The sequence below is a fragment of the Ranitomeya imitator genome, chromosome 9 (genome assembly GCF_032444005.1).
Source record: "Ranitomeya imitator isolate aRanImi1 chromosome 9, aRanImi1.pri, whole genome shotgun sequence".
NCBI lineage: Eukaryota > Metazoa > Chordata > Amphibia > Anura > Dendrobatidae > Ranitomeya > Ranitomeya imitator.
The window spans coordinates 89,672,083-89,691,764 of NC_091290.1; the positions used below are offsets into that span (position 1 = coordinate 89,672,083).

A 19,682-nucleotide genomic window follows, 5' to 3' on the forward strand; every position below is an offset into this window, starting at 1 on the left:
GTTAATGTGCCGGGGGCGGTCTTTGACCGCTCCTGGCACATAGTGCCGGATGTCAGCTGCGATAGGCAGCTGACACCCGGCCGCGATCGGCGGCGCTCCCCCCGTGAGCGCTGCCGATCGCATATGACGTACTATTGCGTCCTTGGGAAGTAAAGCCCACCCCACATGGACGCAATAGTACGTCTAATGGCAGAAAGGGGTTAAGGGTATGTGCACACGTCCGGATTTTTAGCGTTTTTTTTTTGCGGAATTTCGCAATAAAAACGCTATAAAATCGCTTTAAAAACGCAAACATTATGCATCCTATCATTTAGAATGCATTCCGCATTTTTTGTGCATATGTTTGCGTTTTTTTCCAGAAAAAAAACGCATACCGCAAAAAAAACGGACATGTTCATTATTTTTGCGGATTTTTTGCGGATTTCCCATCAAATTGGAGTGTTCGGAAAATAACACAAAAAATCTGCAAAAAATCCGCGCAAAAACGCGCAAAATCCGCGCAAAATCCGCGCTAAAAAAGCACGCGGATTTCTGGCAGAATTCTTAGGATTTTGTCAGGAAAAAATCCTGACGTGTGCACATACCCTAAGTCCATCTAGTTCAACCCATAGCCTAACCTAACATGCCCTAACATGTTGATCCAGAGGAAGGCAAAAAAAAACCATGTGGCAAAGAGTAAGCTCCACATTGGGGAAAAAAAATTCCTTCCCGACTCCACATAGGGCAATCAGACTAGTTCCCTGGATCAACACCCTATCAAGGAATCTAGTATATATAATATGTACCATTATACTTTTCAAGAAAGGCATCCAGTCCCCTCTTAAATTTAAGTAATGAATCATTCATTACAACATCATACGGCAGAGAGTTCCATAGTCTCACTGCTCTTACAGTAAAGAATCCGCGTCTGTTATTATGCTTAAACCTTCTTTCCTCCAGACGTAGAGGATACCCCCTTGTCCCTGTCTCAGGTCTATGATTAAAAAGATCATCAGAAAGGTCTTTGTACTGTCTCCTCATATATTTATACATTAACATAAGATATCCCCTTAGTCTTTGTTTATCCAAACTAAATAGCCCCAAGTGTAATAACCTATCTTGGTATTGCAGACCCCCCAGTCCTCTAATACAGGGGTCCCCAACTCCAGTCCTCAAGGCCCACCAACATGTCATGTTTTCAGGATTTCCTTAGTCTTGCCCAGGTAATAATTGCATCACCTGTGCAATGCAAAGGAAATCCTGAAAACATGACATGTTGGTGGGCCTTGAGGACTGGAGTTGGGGACCCCTGCTCTAATAACCTTGGTCGCTCTTCTCTGCACCCGCTCCAGTTCAGCTATGTCTTTCTTATACACCGGAGACCAGAACTGTGCACAGTATTCTAAGTGTGGTCGAACTAGTGACTTGTATAGAGGTAAAATTATGTTCTCCTCATGAGCATCTATGCCTCTTTTAATGCATCCCATTATTTTATTTGCCTTAGTAGCAGCTGCCTGACACTGGCCACTGAACATGAGTTTGTCATCCACCCATACACCCAGGTCTTTTTCATTGATGGTTATCCCAGAGTTTTAGAATTAGGCACATAATTATACATCTTATTACTTCTACCCAAGTGCATAACCTTACATTTATCCCCATTAAAGCTCATTTGCCATTTATCAGCCCAAGCTTCTAGTTTACATAAATCATCCTGTAATATAAAATTGTCCTCCTCTGTATTGATTACCCTGCAGAGTTTAGTGTCATCTGCAAATATTGAAATTCTACTCTGTATGCCCCCTACAAGATCATTAATAAACTAGCTATTGAACCCGTTCTACGCCCGGGTGGCGAGCATTTATATTGGTATATTGTCTCCATCATGGTATGTGATGCTCCATCCTGCGTCCCCATCCTGTCATGTGCTGCTCCATCCTGCGTCCCCATCCTGTCATGTGCTGCTCCATCCTGCGTCCCCATCCTGTCATGTGCTGCTCCCATCCTGCGCCCCCTCCTGTTATGTGCTGCACCCATCCTGCGCCCCCATTCTGTCATGTGCTGCTCCCATCCTGCGCCCCCATTCTGACAAGTTGCTGCTCCCATCCTGCGCCCCCATTCTGACATGTGCTGCACCCATCCTGCGCCTCCATTCTGACAAGTGCTGCACCCATCCTTTCCTCCATCCAGGGTAATATTAGTAATATATCCCATATGGTTCTTGGGGACAGGGACACCATGGGCCTGTGTGATTTCAAATGCCAGGGCTGAATTTCATCCCCAGTCCGTACCTGTGCTGCTCCCATCCTGTGCCCCCATTCTGTCGTGTGCTGCTCCCATCCTGCGCCCCCGTTCTGTCATGTGCTGCTGCCATGCTGCGCCCCCGTTCTGTCATGTGCTGCTGCCATCCTGCGCCTCCGTTCTGTCATGTGCGGCTGCCATCCTGCACCCCCCCTCTTTCATGTGCTGCCCTATTCTGTCATGTGCTGCTCCCATCCTGCACCCCCGTTCTGTCATGTGCTGCTTCCATTCTGCACCCCCGTTCTGTCATGTGCTGCTGCCATCCTGCGCCCCCGTTCTGTCATGTGCTGCTGCCATCCTGCACCCCGGTTCTGTCATGTGCTGCTCCCATCCTGCACCCCCGTTCTGTCATGTGCTGCTGCCATGCTGCGCCCCCGTTCTGTCATGTGCTGCTGCCATCCTGCGCCTCCGTTCTGTCATGTGCGGCTGCCATCCTGCACCCCCCCTCTTTCATGTGCTGCCCTATTCTGTCATGTGCTGCTCCCATCCTGCACCCCCGTTCTGTCATGTGCTGCTTCCATTCTGCACCCCCGTTCTGTCATGTGCTGCTGCCATCCTGCGCCCCCGTTCTGTCATGTGCTGCTCCCATCCTGCGCCACCGTTCTGTAATTTGCTGCTCCCATCCATATGCCCCATACGCTGCTCCATAAAGGTTTATGGCCCCCATAAGATGCTCCATATTATATGCCCCGTACACTGCTCCATAAAGGTTTATGGCCCCCATAAGATGCTCCATATTATATGCCCCCGTACACTGCTCCATTATGGTTGATGGCCCCATAAGATGCTCCATAGTATATGCCCCGTACACTGCTCCATTATGGTTGATGGCCCCCATATGATGCTCCATATTATATGCCCCCGTACGCTGCTCCATTATGGTTGATGGCCCCCATAAGATGCTCCATATTATATGCCCCCGTACACTGCTCCATTATGGTTGATGGCCCCCATAAGATGCTCTATAATATATGCCCCGTATGCTGCTGCGATATATAAAAAAAAAATACCATACTCACCTATCGTCGCTGGGCGCCGAGTGCTAGGGGGCCTGAGCAGGCGGGGACACTGGCGCGCTGTGGGGGTCAGGTGCCAGTATCGCGCCAGCTCAGGCCCCCGACACTTGCTATACTCACCTGTTTGTCCCGTTCCAGCGCTGCGCGCCGCCATCTTCTGTATCCTCTGGCTGTGACTGTTCAGTCAGAGGGCGGCGCGCATTAAGCGCGTCATCGCGCCCTCTGAACTCTGAACGTCACAGGCAGAGTACCGGGACACGGAGTCGCACGCAGCGCTGGAACGGGGGACAGGTGAATATACTTACCCTCCTGGCGGTCCCTGCCTCTCCTTTGGAGATCGCGGTGTGCGTTCAGTGTTTACGCATACCGCGATCTCCTGGGAGCGTCACTCTGTGGGGTCCAGACTGTGCCGGCGCTTGCGCAGTCTATAAAGGCTTCGGACAGAGTGACGCTCCCAGCGTTATATTATAGATATGTTAAATCGGGCTAGGGAAAACCCGCCTTCCTGCAGGAAAACCATCTCCAGGCCTTCCAACTTCTGCCCAGCAACCTGGTAAGCTGGATCTTTTTTCTTCTTTTAATCCTTAGTGAAAACTCAGACATCAGTTTAGGATCCATTCCCAATTAGCATCATTACATATTAAATCCAATATTCCCACGAGCCCCCTAATTGTTAGCAACCATGGCCTTATAGTTTTTTCTTTCCTAAATGTGCAATTGGAGCTAAAAATAATGTTTACAGTTGGGTTTGATTATAAATGTTGCACCATTTGCCTCCTATAGCCGATGTATTACGCTGTCTATTGCTGGTACAGAATGATGTAATGGGGTTGGCCACATTATCTTTATTTTATCAGAAGTTTTGTGAGTTCCTGATTTTGTGGCACTTACTATTATACAGATATGACAGGTTCTCCTCTTGTTCTTATTACTGGAGCTTTCCTCAGTGGCTGCACAGCTCTCCATCCATACAATGGCGGTGGGTGGAGTGTCATGTGACCAGACCTGTCCATCCGCCTTATCCAATAGAAAAGCAGCGTACCCATGAGAGGTGTCTTCCTCTCTTATGATTTCCGTAAGCTTGATGACAGAACATATTGTAGTCAATCGGGGTGATCACAATAGAAGATTTGTGTGCTGCTGATCTGTTTTAGGATCTGTTTTCTTAGGTGGTTAATGAGGACATGGATATGTAGGAAACTAGCAGGTGCGTAGGATGCAGTGACACACAGGAGGCAGAGCAAAGGTTAACAGGTTCTTTATATATAGAAACAGCAATGGTACAAGCAGGGGGGTAAAGGATAACTTATCAGTAAAGGTAACTTATCAGTCTCTGTGCGGTGGAGGAAGGTAGTGGGAAGATCCCTCAGCAGCGCTACAGGCGGCGGGAAATGTCCCCGATCCGGTCCCACAGAAGAGTGATGCACTGTCTCCTTGCAATGATAAATCCTCAGTTCAGTAGACAAGGCTGCAGTAGAAGCACACAGTCCAGCGGACACAGGCACGGGTCGGTCCTTGGCAGGCACCGCGAGGATGGGACTAAGCGGTGCCTTCACCGGTGGTGAGCGGAGCCAAGGTATGCACTCCTTCTTGGTCACTTCCCTAGTGCGGATGTCTCACTAGGCTCAGGGTAGTCTGTATCAGCAGTCTTACTAGCCGGGTGCGCAGTCACAGCTAGCTGGCTTGGGTCTGTCGAGAGGGAATCAACCGTCTCACTGCTCACAAGCTCGTTCCCCGCCAAGTGTCCCATCTTCCCGCTCAGACTGCTATTTATGCCAGACGCCCCATCAGTCAGGTGCCATGAACTGCTCAGATCAGAAATCTCTTCCCCCTGAAACAATGGTGACAGCCCTGACAGTTCCGGCCCAGCCACGCAAATGGGATCGTTATCTTGGTTCAGCTTTCTACAGTTACATGTGACAGGAATAATGAGAGTTATTGGGAGCGAATACTCTGTGTATGTTAGGAGTGTGGCTTGGGCTCAGAGTAGCCCTGCTAATGATGAGAATGAAGGCATCGGCAGGAGATGAGTGTCGGCTTGTCAGAGGCAAAGACTTGTTCTCGTTTTATAAGAGGATGACACTGTGTACGATGGGGACAATACACTGGTGGGAGTAAGACCATGAAGCCAAACAGTAGATCAATCCATTGGCACTGGATAGGATTAAATGTGTTGACATTTCTCTGATGGGCTAATTTCTGACATGGAGCTATATTTGCTTAACATCTGAATGGACATAAGGTAATGGAAGCAGAAATCCAGATCCATTGTCACGATCCATGTTTGGATCTGTGGCAGATCTGGTTTCCCTCTGATTAAAGCCTCTTTTCCTTTCTGGTCATTTGGGGTTAATACAGTTTTCCCCCCGATGGCCGCTGGTGTTATTGCATTGCGTTGCTGCTGGGTCAGTTGATGTGGGTGGTGACCACTCCCACCATCCTTCATAAGGTCACCTGATGCATCAGCTGACTTTTGGTTATACAGGTCCTTCTGGAGATCAACCAAGTTGGAGAAAGAGCTTGCTGGGTTCAGTGGTGCTTCTGTTGAATTCTGCCATTTGGTCCCTTACTCTGCCGTGCAGTGCATTGCAGTGGACAAAGCTCAGTGTTGTTTTGTGTTTCCTTTTCCCCTGGTGTTTGTCTTACTTTACCTTGTGTTGTATTAGTGCAGCGGTGGGACCAGTGCTCTCACCTGCCAGTTCCCTACAAGTGAGGGACTAGGTATCCTGGTCGGCGACGGGTTGAAAGAACCCATATAAGGACGGTAGTAAGATCAGGGCTCATCCTCAGGTGAGCGCAGGAGGTGTCCATTCTCCGTTTCCTACCAACAGGGCCCACCATTGTTAAAGTGTCCCTGGTGTACCATTGTGTGTTTAGCCATTTTGTGACCAACCACTCGTCGGGTCGGGTCACGCTAGGACAGTCACATCGTGACATCCATATACTAATGGATTATTCTCTGTGTGTTCCCCTTTTCCATTGTCAAGATTTCAGTTTCTTTGACTAAAGGTGCATAGAGCTGGGAGTTATACAGCTGCCATTGTGGAGTGAAATATTGCTAATTAACCTGCCAATAAGAATGAACATACTCACATAGAGAGAAAACAATGTGCCGCTGTTCAGAAATTGCAATGAGGCCATTTAAAAGCATAAAGCACACCCCGATCATACAAGAGCTTGGTGACTGAACATGTACAGGAGAATATAGTGTATTGGAGCCATACACGGATGTAGCCACTTCCAGCCAATGTAAAATATATACTGGAATAAAGGAAATCTTACTCCTTGTGTCCTTGTAGATGGATGCTGTATTTTTGTGATTCACAGTGCCAATGCCTGGAAGGACACACAGGTACAGGGGGATTCCCATCACGTGCATACTTTCAATGTATGTTAGGCTAGTTTCTCACTACATTTGAGACTCCTTCAGGAACTTCTGTCTGAAGCCCATAAAGACAGGATTCAGACACAACGCTGATGGAGCCATTGTGTAAAATAAGGCAAAATGAGTCCAAAGGCTGCAATTTAGACCAAGTTTGACCTGTTTTTGGCAGTTACTGTCTTTTATGCTGGACACAAGAGTGCACTCTGCTGCTTCATTATACTCAATGGCTACTTTAAGTTTCAGTCTGAACACTGTTTTTCTGGTCTTTAAATAGAAGCCTCTGGTGGAGAAGGCAAACAAATCTCAATCATATGGTGAAACCAGCCTAAGGCTAGTTTCACACGTCAGTGGCTCCGGTACGTGAGGTGACAGTTTCCTCACGTACCGGAGCCACTGACACAAGTAGACACAAAAAAATCAATGCATCTTTTCAGATGTCATTGATTTTTTGCGGACCGTGTCTCCGTGTGCCAAGCACGGAGACATGTCAGTGTTCGTGGGAGCGCACGTATTACACGGACCCATTAAAGTCAATGGGTCCGTGTAAAACATGTACCGCACACGGACATTGTCCGTGTGCAGTCCGTGAGCCGTGCAGGAGACAGCGCTACATTAAGCGCTGTCCCCCCCACTGGTGCTGAAGCCGCGATTCATATGTTCCCTGCAGCAAACGCTGCTGCAGGGAACATATGAATATTAGTGTTTAAAATGCAGATCCAGGTTCCCCCCCCTCCCACCCCCTGTGCGCCCCCCCCCCCCCTCCCCGCTGTGATTAAAATACTCACCTAGCTTCCGGATCCCTCGCTGTAGCGTCCTCTCCTGGCTGCAGCGTCTCCTGTATGCGGTCACGTGGGGCCGCCGATTACAATCATGAATATGCGGCTCCGCCTCCCAAAGGGGCGGAGCTGCATATTCAGTACTGTAATCGGCAGGCCCCACGTGATCGCATACAGTACATGGTGCGGCCAGGAGAGGACGCTACAGCGAGGGATCCGGAAGCTAGGTGAGTATTTTAATCACAGCGGGGGGGGGGAGAGGGGGGACCTGGATCTGCATTTTAAACACTGATATTCATATGTTCCCTGCAGCAGCGTTTGCTGCAGGGAACATATGAATCGCGGCTTCAGCACCAGATGCTGGTACGTGTGGTACCCAGCACCGTGCGTGTGGTACCCAGTGGGCACACGGGCGGCACACTTCTGATGTACCACAGAAACGTAGGGCGCACGGACACGGATAATTCCGGTACCGATTTTTTTCCGCTACCGGAATTATCTGGACGTGTGGGACTGCCCTAAGCTGCAGTTCCAATGACGGTGGGAGTGGAATGGCAGATGGTGTTTGACTGCTATAGTCTGCTCTGAAAAACTTTCCATTATCGGACTCTTTCTATGAACACTGTATGTGCACTTGTTCTTGTGTGACATAGTTTACCATATTTTATACAGGCAAACTGCCCTGAAGAACCATCCATATAGAAGTCGACAGTCTCTTAATAGCCCAAGCCCAGGCGAAACAGAAATGGATCTACTTGTGACCCGAGAAAGACCTAGACGTGGAATAAGGAACAGTGGTTATGATGTGAGTTTACTCCTACGGATTTCTTCTTTTCATTAAGTATGTTGTTTTGTATGTTACATTTCTAAACTAAAACGTTAGCACATTTTGCAAATAATATTCATTTAAAAGATGCTACATTTTTTATGACTACAGCTCCTATACAAACATGTGTCTCCATGGCTACAGCATAGCTCCCAATCGTCCCAGATTCAGTGGGACTGTCCCAATTTGATGGCTGAGTCCTGCCATGTCAAGGCTTTGTCACGGCTTCTAATACTAACCTTTCTCCAAAGTGTTCATCGCTCCATAGCACCTCCTCTTTTGGGGGCGGGGTTGCATCTCTGTGCTCAGTAGGTAAGTTCAATTATAATATTCACACCTGTGATTGGATCTCCCCATTACTCAGACTCCAGTCTCCAGCTCTATCTATGAGCTACAACGCACAATGATAAACATAGGAGAATTTGGTCATCTTGATCTGTATTTCAGGCAGTGAACCCAGATGCAGATTATACATGTCCATGTTTATAGCAATGCATTTCTATGTCACCTGTATAATAGAGGTAAAGAAAAAGTCTGTTTTTTTTCCTATAAGGGCTCACACTCATCAGCATGAATAAAATCGGTCCGATGTTGTTCCTGAAAAGTAGGACTAGTATCATGTAATGCGAGTACAGTGCGATTTTTCTCACCTAGCATCCATATGACACCCATCTGACATGTGTATGCAATGCATATGGAATACATTTTTAAGATCAGCTTTTACATGCAGTAATTCTCTGTCATTTCAAGCAAGTTTACAAACTAATAAAACAATCTTATAATTAGATAGATAGCCCGGGCATAGTAACTAACTGTGGGTAGTTATAGCACCTCTCATTTTCACCCTCATATCTCTCATTTTCCCCTCACTCCTCTCATTTTCACCCTCATATCTCTCATTTTCCCCTCACTCCTCTCATTTTCCCCCCTCACATGTCTCATTTTCCTCCTCACTCCTCCTTTTTTCCCCCTGACACCTCTCTTTTTCCCCTGACACCTCTCTTTTTCCGCTCACTCCTCTCTTTACCCCCTCACACCTCTTATTTTCCCCTCACTTTTCATTTTTTCCCCCTAATACCTGTCATTTTGAACTCACATCTGTCATTTTCCGATCACTCCACTATTTTCCCTCACTCCTCTCATTTTGCACTCACACCTCTTCATTTTCACCTCACACCTCTCATTTTCACCTCACATCTCTAATTTTCCCCTCAGTATATACTTGTATGTCATCTGCCCTAAATATAGTATATACCTGTATGTCATCTCCTGTATATAGTGTATACCTGTATGTCATCTCCCCTGTATATAGTATATTGCTGTATGTCATCTCCTTCTGTGTATAGTATATACCTGTATGCCATCTCCCCTGTATATAATATACACCTGTATGTCATTTGCTGTATATAGTATATACTTGTATGTCATCTCCCCTGTATATAGTATACTAGCTATTGAACCCGTTCTATGCCCGGGTGGCGAGCATTTAGATTGGTATATGGTCTCCATCCTGGTATGTGGTGCTTCCATCCTGTGCCCTAATCTTGTCATGTGCTGCTACCATCTTTCGCCCCCATCCTGTCATGTGCAGCCCCCATGTTGTTTTGTGCGCCTCCATCTTGTCATGTGCTACTCTGTTCCTGAGCCCTCATCCTGTCATGTGCTCCATCCTGCACCCCAATCCTTTCATGTGGTGCTCCTCATCCTGCACCCCCATGCTGTCATATGCTGCTCCCATCCTGCGCCCCCATCCTGTCATGTGGTGCTCCTCATCCTGCACCCCATGCTGTCATGTGCTGCTCCCATCCTGCGCCCCTTCCTGTCATGTGAAGCTCCTCATCCTGCACCCCCATGCTATCATGTGCTGCTCCCATCCTGCACCCCAATCCTGTCATGTGCTGCTCCCATCCTGTCATGTGCTGCTCCCTTCCTGTGCCCCCATTCTGTCATGTGCTGCTCCCAGCCTGCGCTCCCATTCTTTCATGTGCTGCTCCCATCCTGCACCCCCATCCTGTAATGTGCTGTTCCTGGATCGCCCCCATGGGGCGGTGGGGTACTCGGTACCGGGTCCTTCAGTTCACAGGGGGATGTCACGGTGGCTGACCCGGTCCGTGGCCCTGGGACGTCCGTGTAAAAGGGAAAGGTCTTTAAGGGGAATGTTCGTGACGCCACCTGTGGTATTCGGTCAGGGTGACCGACGCTGCTTTAAGGGGTCCACTGGGGTGATGTTATGGCAGCTAGATGGTATACCTTCCCACAGGTGAAGTGTATCCCCAAGGCTTCCCGGTGTGTAGATGGTGAATGATGAATGGCCCAGTGAAGAACGAGGACACAGGGTTGCTGTCTCTTTAACTTTACTGAAGACTTCAGCATCCACAGTCCAGGGCACCAGATTACAGGGCAGGCAAAGTCCGGCCGGTTTGGGGGCAAGTCCAGAGTTCCCTTATCCAGGTGGAAATCAGTAGCCTTCCTTTGTCTCACAGATGCGATGTTTCACTCTCTCTGTCCCCCATATAGGATAGGACAAAACCCGAATGACTGGTGACTTGAGCCTGTTTATAGGGTCTCTTAGATAACCCGGCTCTGTAGTTGTCACTGTGTCTCCTGGGTGTAAGTGCGGACAGGTAAATTGCAATTAGCTGTCCTGCCGGTCTCTGGAGCAAAGTATAAAGGTCCTTACTCCCTCGGTATTCCGGCTACCGGGATGTTACGCCTCAGAAGGAGACAGCTTGAGCAGGGCTGGTCCCCTTCTAGTATCCTCTCCTTTGCTGCGACTCCCTTCACGCTCGCTGCAATACAGTTCTGCCTTTCAATGTCTCTTTCTGGGAGCTGCAGCTCTGAGGGCATGCACAGCTCCTTTAACCTTCCATCCTCCTCAGACTCTGGTCTGGAACGTTCTACCTTTTCCTACAGACTACCAGTTATATCTATATATATATATAATTGTCTAAGGGTTTTTCCGTCTGTCTGTCTGTCTGTCCTGGAAATCCCGCGTCTCTGATTGGTCGAGGCCGCCAGGCCTCGACCAATCAACGACGGGCACAGCGACGATGATGTCATAAAGGACGTAGAAATCCCACGTTTCTGATTCAGCGACGGGCACAGTATCGACGTAGATGTCATAATGGTTGCCATGGCGACAATGATGTCATAAAGGTTGCCTCGACCAATCAGCGACGGGCACAGTCTGCCGCGAATTCTGGAATCATCATTGTCCATATACTACGGGGACATGCATATTCTAGAATACCCGATGCGTTAGAATCGGGCCACAATCTAGTATATATATATATATATGGGGAGTGACCTAATAAATAGAGTCAGGAGCTCTCCCTGGTGGCCTGGAGTGTGAAATGTGTTGCACGTTTGTGATACCTTGATGCAGTTATCCTTCTTTGCTTCCAAACGTAGCATCACTCTCCCCAAGAGGAAAGCAATACCTCTGCGACGACAGGACCCTGGGGCGCCGCACTCCCATCCTGTCATGTGCTGCTCCCATCCTGCACCCCCATCCTGTCATGTGCTGCTCCCATCCTGTCATGTGCTGCTCCCATCCTACGCCCGATTCTGTAATGAGCTGCTCCCATCCTGCACCCCCATCCTGTCATGTGCTGCTCTCATCCTGTGCCCCATCCTGTCATTTGCAGCTCCCATCTTGCGCCCCCATTCTGTCATGTGCTGCTCCCATCCTGCACCCTCATTTTGTCATGTGCTGCTCTCATCCTGCACCCCAATCCTGTCATATGCTTCCATCCTGAGGCCCCCATCCTGTCATGTGCTGCTCCCATTCTGTCATGTGCTGCTCCCATCCTGCGTCCCCGTTCTGTCATTTGCTGCTCCCATCCTGTGCCCCTGATCCATTATGTGCTGCTCCCATCCTGCCCCCATTCTGTCATGTGCTGCTCCCATCCTGCGCCTCCTTTTTGTCATGTGCTGCTCCCATCCTGCACCCCCGTTCTGCCATGTGCTGCTCCCATCCTGCGCTCTGGTTCTGTCATGTGCTCCTCCCACCCCGCGCCCCCGTTCTGTCATGTGCTCCCGTCCTGCGCCCCCATTCTGTAATGTGCTGCTCCCATCAATATGCCCTGTACGCTGCTCCATAAAGGTTGATGGCCCCCATAAGATGCTCCATAGTATATGGTCAGTATGCTGCTCCTTAGAGGTTGATGGCCCACATAAGATGCTCCATAGTATATGGCTAGTATGCTGCTCCATAGAGGTTGATGGCCCCCATAAAATGCTCCATAGTATGTGCCCCGTATGCTGCTCCATGAAAGTTGATGGCCCCCATAAGATGCTCCATAGTATTATATGCCCTGTATGCTGTTGCGCTATAAAAAAAAAATACTCTCCTATCATCGCTGGGTGCCGAGTGCCGGGGGCCTGAGCAGGCGGGGACACCGGCGCACTATGGGGGTCAGGTGCCGGTATCGCTGCTGGCTCAGGCTCCCGGCACTTGCTATATTCACCTATCCCCCATTCCACCGTAGCGCGCCACGCCGCTCCTTATTCCGGGTGCTCCGGATGTGACTATTCAGTCAGAGGGCGGCACTGGCGTGCACTAATCGCGTCATCATGCCCTCTGACCTGACCGTCACAGGCAGAGAATGCGGAAGACGGCGGCTCGCAGCGGTGGAACAGGGGGCAGGTGAATATAGCATACTCACCCTCCTGGCACGTCCCTGCTTCTCCGTCGGAGATCGCGGTATGCGTTCAGTGCTTACACATACCGCGATCTCCTCTGGGCTGCGTCACTCTGTGGGGTCCAGACTGCGCAGGCGTTTGCGCTTGCGCAGTCTATAAAGTGGTGGGACAGAGTGACACTCCTAGCGTTATATTATAGATACCTGCATGTCATCTCCTCCTGTATCTATATATATAATTGCCTAAGGGTTTTTCTGTCTGTCTTTCTGTCTGTCTTTCTGTCTGTCTGTCTGTCTTTCTGTCTGTCCTGAAAATCCTACGTCTCTGATTGGTCGAGGCCGCCAGGCCTCGACCAATCAGCGACGGGCACAGCGACGATGATGTCATAAAGGACGTAGACATCCCGCGTCTCTGATTGCGGCCTCGACCAATCAGCAACGGGCACAGCGACGATTATGTCATAATGGTTGCCATGGCGACGATGATGTCATAAAGGTTGCAGTCTGCCGCGAATTCTGGAATCATCATTGTCCATATACTACGGGGACATGCATATTCTAGAATACCCGATGCGTTAGAATCGGGCCACAATCTAGTATTTTATATACCTGTATGCCATCTCCTCCTGTATATAGTATATACCTGTATGTCATCTCCTCCTGTATATAGTATACCTGTGCCATCTCCCCTGTGTATATAGTATGTACCTGTATGTATGTCATCTCCTCATGTATATAGTATATACCTGTGTGTCATCTTTTCCAGTATATAGTGTATACCTGTATGTCATCTCCCCCTGTATATAGAATATCCTACTATGCAGTTTGTGTCGCATCTTGCAGGTTTACCGGTGCCATTTTGTTGAAGCAAAAGGGATTTTTTTAACACAATATTAACTCCTTAACGACTGTCGATACGACTTAACGGCCACACTTAAGGGGTCTTATTCCTCCTGCACCTCACGCTCCTCCTTTGTACACAGCATTTTTCTGCAGCACAGCTTTTATCCTTTAGGCTGGCGTCACACACAGCGTCTAAAAAATCGGTCCGTTTTATACGGAGGAGAATCGCACAAATGTTTCCTAAACAGTGATCTGTCTGTAATCCGATTGTAATGTAAGGATGCGATATCCTCGCATGTGAGCGTCCGTTTGAAATCCATTTGACATCCATCTGGCGATATTATGTCGGCGGCTATCAAAATGGTCAAATAACGGTTTTTAGGCCTTAAAGAAATTTAAATCAACATTCAGACCCCTATTTATTGTCTCTCTAACATGTGTGAGGCTTGGTTTGTGTTATTTGTGCTTTGTGACAAACATGACAGATAGACTGACATTTAACCACCACTGAGCGGGTGCTTTTCAATTGTGTTTTATCCCGACGTTTTGGGGAGGCATACCCTGTGATTGTGGATCCGAGAAGGCGGAGAAGAATGTTGGTCCATCCAATTTTGAGGCGAAGGATAACTAAAAGGCCATTTCCACCATCTATAATCATGTCTGCGTAGCCATCCTGACAATTATTTGTAATACTGTTGGATGAGCCTTGGTACGTTTGATATATTTTTGGAGATTGTGTGCCCTGGGATCACGTTTCAGGACACCAGGATGCACAAACCTATTTCTGCAGAGGAGCGGCTTATCCTTACGTTATGGTATGTCTAATAACGATATGTTGATGTTACTAGAATCAGCATAGTTAAGGTACCGTTACACTAAGCGACGCTCCAGCGATATAGACAACGATCCGACCTAAACTAGATCGCTGGAGAGTCGCTGTTTAGGTCGCTGTAGAGGTGTCAAACAAAGCAACTCCAGAACGATGCAGGAGCGATCCAGTGACGTGACTCACTTATCGTTCACACTCCATGTAAAAACGTTGCTGGCGTCGTTGCTTTTGATATCAAACACGACGATACACGCCGATCTAGCGACCAAATAAAGTTCTGGACTTCTAGCTCCCACCAGCGATATAACAGCGGGATCCAGATCGCTGCTGCGTGTCAAACACAACGAGATCGCTATCCAGGACGCTGCAACGTCACAGATTGTTGTCGTTCTCGTTGCAAAGTTGCTGAGTGTGACGGTACCTTTCATGCCCTAGGACCCTCCCTCCCCATCGTCCCCTTGCTGGACTAAAAGTACGTGTTGAGTTACCTACTTATTTTGTGTCACCTCAGGGTGCTACTCCCTGGCAAGAGGATGCATTATCTTTGTAGTGTTGTTAGATTTTGCTATTATAAACTATATTGATTTTATGTTTTTGTGTTTGTTCTTTTGCTACTGCTCTCCTGTTAGATTTAGCTACCAAATTACATAACATGTCGTAACATTAACAAGCAGTCATTGTGATTAAACTGTTTTAATTATTGGGTTTTTTTGGTAATAAAATATAAAACCATATTTTAAACATATGGTATAATGTTACAATCACATTTCAATGTAATAATATAAAACATACAAAAATATTCGGATAACAAAACTATAAGGCACTCACTGTGTCACAAATTCAAAACTACTTATGGTAGGTCGGGGGTGGTGAAGGCGGTGGTCCAGATTGGGTTGTTTGCCTAGATTACTGGCCAACCTCAGTGTCACCATGTGTGGTGGCAGACAGACCTGGATTCTGTTGGATCCTTCCAGGATCCAGTTGTGGGTTTTGGTAGTGATAATTAATAAAATGTTGAGGGTTGTCCTGAGTGTAGGGCTGACCAATCTGACTGTATCCCCCAATATGGCCATGTCACCCATACCCATGTTGTGGCCAGCCAACAACATTGGGTATGTTCAAGTGGCCATAATGGGCATGTGCACTATAGCCCATATATTGGACCTGATGAGGCACATTTATTAGTGGTGCTGGCTGTTGCGGAGGTGTAGGCATCCGTGCAGGAGGAGGAGGAGGAGGGGGTGGAGGATGAGAGGCTGATTCACCTTGCAATTGATGCCTTACATGCGACTGTATTTGCATTTGAAAGCTGCCACCCTTCTAAAAATTCAAATACCGTGCTGGGATTATTGGGTGGGGTACCGGCATCTAGGACGATTTGTATAGCCCCTCTTGTATGCAGCCTGTACTCACGGGGAATAGCCCTGAGATACTGTGCCAGGCTGCGTCCATATGCCTCCTCCCCATCATCACAAGCAGATGTTGCCAAATAATCTAAAACACCCCTGTCCACCTGCCTCCTTGAGGCAGAACCTGCTCCTTCTCTACTTCGCCGGGCTCGCCATGGGATGCCAGAAGCCTGGGGAGAGGCATCCAGAGGCATGGTGGGGCTGCTACTGATGGCCTGTTCCTCGGGATGTGCTGCCTGGCTTTCAGATTCCGGTGGTGGTGGTGGTGCTGCTTGGGTGCATCTTGAAAGTGATGATGAAGGACCAGCCTGTTCATCAACATCATCCACTGGATCAATTTGCACCTCAAAGTCTGTACCTGTCTCCCTCTCTGTAAGGTTTGACTGCGTGCTATATTTTGAATAAAAAAAAAAAAATATTTATAATGCACACAAAACTAAAATACAACCTTTATAAAACAATGCACTTACGGTCTCAGATCCATCACCGGAGCTAGGAAATTCAGCCGGTCAAAGTAGATGTATTTCCTCTTGGTGGTTGCATCCGCACCACTCCGGGCCCGCAGCTGTCTCTCCCTCCTATATGAATCCCTACAGCTGCGCCGAACGCCTTGTCACATCATTCACTGCAATGTAACACAAAACACAAGTGTAAAAAACACAAATATGGTATGTTCAGAGCATAAAAGAATTTACTTTGCACACAATCTAAAAAAAAAAAATTGCTTAAGAAAAATAATACAAAAGTATTAACTATTCCAGGGTGAAAAAGGACCTTCATCAGAACATACTTTAAAGGAAAATTACTACAATGATGATGTTTTGAGGTAAGGGTAAGAACATCTATTATTACTTACGCCCAAACCATTCACCTATATACTGCCTAAGATAGGTGCAAAACATCAACAAGAAAAGCAACACATTTTTTGTGTGCTAAATCTGGAAATTACTGCATAGAAAAGTAATGGGGACAACATACATGGGTCTAAAAATTATATTGTGTAAAGATTCACACATAACAATGTGCCGTATTACTTTTAAGCTGTTTAGCTGAAAAGGACACATTTGTCAAATCAAAAAATAAATTAATATTGCACATTTTAGTGTGTTGCCACATTAAAAAAACAAAAAAAAAAAACACTTTCATACATTATTTTACTTACTAATTCTCTCCTGGTCCTCCCGAGATCTGTCTGCATAATCTGGGAACATTTGGCAACATATTCTTATCCACGCTGCCTCCTTGCATGCCCAGTCGGCATAGTGGGCATCTCTCTGGTCCCATAGTTCAGTCCTCTCTTGGACCAGAACTATGATCATCTCGACGTTAATTAGCGTCGACATGTTTGTAGGAATCCGTGGAGGCGTTGTTCCTGTTTTTTTTTTTTTTTTTTTATCTCTCCCAGTGTAATTTGCATGCCTAAGCTTCCTGGCAATGCCTGATGCAATTTCCTGTCACCTGGAGAAGTCTTGCGCAAGTCACACTTGTGGTCCGTTTGTAATCCGATTTTTCATCGCACCCATAGACTTGCATTGGCGAGTCCGATACGATAATCGGTTACAATCGCAGCATGCTGCGATTGTCTCGGACCGAAGAAAACATCCGACAAAAAGTCGGCTGCTGGGAGCTGCCCCATATGTTAACATTGGTCCGAGCGCAAAGCGATTTTTTTTTTTTTTTTTTTAATCGCATTGCACTCGGCCGTTTAAAACGCCAGTGTGACGCCGGCCTTATAGTCCACTCTTCTGGCAGCACCTCACACTGCTCTTCCATATACAATAGGAAACACTTGATCTCGAGAGAAGTTGCAATAAAGCGTATCGTGTACACAGCCAACTTCTTCTGCAGCACCACACTTTTCTCCTTTAGACCTCGTTCACATGTTATTTGGTCAGTATTTTTACCTCAGTATTTGTAAACTAAAACTTGGAGCAAAACAATCAGAGGAAAAGTTTATTAGAAACACGTCACCACATCCATATTTTTCTCCCACTTGTGGTTTTGGCTCACAAATACTGAGGTAAAATTCTGACCAAATAATGAACGTGTGAATGTGGCCTTATACACAGCCTCCACCTGCAGCGCCTCACTCTTCTCTATACACAGCCTCGTACTGCAGCAGCACCTCGCTATTCTCATTTTTACCCTAACATCTCTCATTTCCCCCCTCACATCTCTGTCCATGGGGCTCCTACCTACTATAATATATATATATATATATATCTATATATATATATATACACACATATATATATATATATATACATATATATATATACACTAGATGGTGGCCTGATTCTAGCATCGGGTATTCTAGAATATGCATGTCCCCACAATGATGATTCCAGAATTCGCGGCAGACTGTGCCCGTCGCTGATTGGTCGAGGCAACCTTTATGACATCATCGTCGCCATGGCAACCATTATGACATCATCGTCGCTGTGCCCGTTGCTGATTGGTTGAGGCAACCTTTATGACATCATCATCGCCATGGCAACCATTATGACATCATCGTCGCTGTGCCCGTCGCTGATTGGTTGAGGCAACCTTTATGACATCATCGTCGCCATGGCAACCATTATGACATCATCGTCGCTGTGCCCGTTGCTGATTGGTCGAGGCAACCTTTATGACATCATCATCGCCATGGTAACCATTATGACATAATCGTCGCTGTGCCCGTCGCTGATTGGTTGAGGCAACCTTTATGACATCATTGTCGCCATGGCAACCATTATGACATCATCGTCACTGTGCCCGTTGCTGATTGGTCGAGGCCGCTAGGCCTCGACCAATCAGACGCGGGATGTCTACGTCCTTTATGACATCATCGTCGCTGTGCTGGTCGCTGATTGGTCGAGGCTGCCAGGCCTCGACCAATCAGAGACGCAGGATTTCTACGTCGATACTGTGCCTGTCGCTGATAATCAGAGACGCAGGATTTCTACGTCGATACTGTGCCTGTCGCTGATTGGTCGAGGCCTGGCGGCCTCGACCAATCAGAGACGCGGGATTTCCAGGACAGACAGACAGACGGAAAAACCCTTAGGCAATTATATATATAGATGTGTGTGTGTGTGTATGTATATATATATATTTATATTTCAGGCAGAGTACGTGTGTAGCTTACTGTACATGTATTTAGCTAATAATTAAATAAATAAAAGACAAAAATGATGTTGAATCCCCCATATTTTTCTTAACCAGCTGAGGGAAAGTCGACAGCAGAGGGACTGATGTTTATAGTCTGGGATTTGGGGTAGTAAACATGGAGCTTCTCAGGCTATTAATATCAGCTTACATCTGCCTACATAGCCTTTACTGGTTATTAACAATGGGTGATCTGATATTAATAGCCTAAAAAGGGGCTATGGATATTGGCCCCCTCCCAGACTAAGAACAACAACTCTCAGTTGCCCCAGAATTGGCGCATTCATTATATGTACCAATTTTGGCGCCTAGCCTCTACACTTCCCACTTGCCCTGGTGTGATGACACGTGGGGTAATAGTATTGGGGTTGATATCAGCTTTGCAATGTCATCTGACACCCCTATTACTAACCTCCTGATCCTCTTTTACCCATTTATTAACATATGACATCAATAGGTGACCAGAGTTCAGCGGCTATGATTTCCGGTCACCTTACTGACGTCAGCACTAGGCACTGAAGCTGT

At 47.3% G+C, this 19,682-nt stretch overlaps 1 protein-coding gene across 1 annotated transcript in view; it reads left to right on the plus strand.

The window, feature by feature from the left end:
* The window catches only part of KIAA1549L (KIAA1549 like), a 738,873-nt gene that overhangs the window by 535,891 nt on the left and 183,300 nt on the right, over nucleotides 1–19,682 (plus strand). Inside the window, exon 16 of the mRNA XM_069739753.1 lies at nucleotides 8,130–8,262. Coding sequence (XP_069595854.1) covers nucleotides 8,130–8,262 — 133 coding nt within the window. The remainder of the gene's footprint in view (nucleotides 1–8,129; nucleotides 8,263–19,682) is intronic.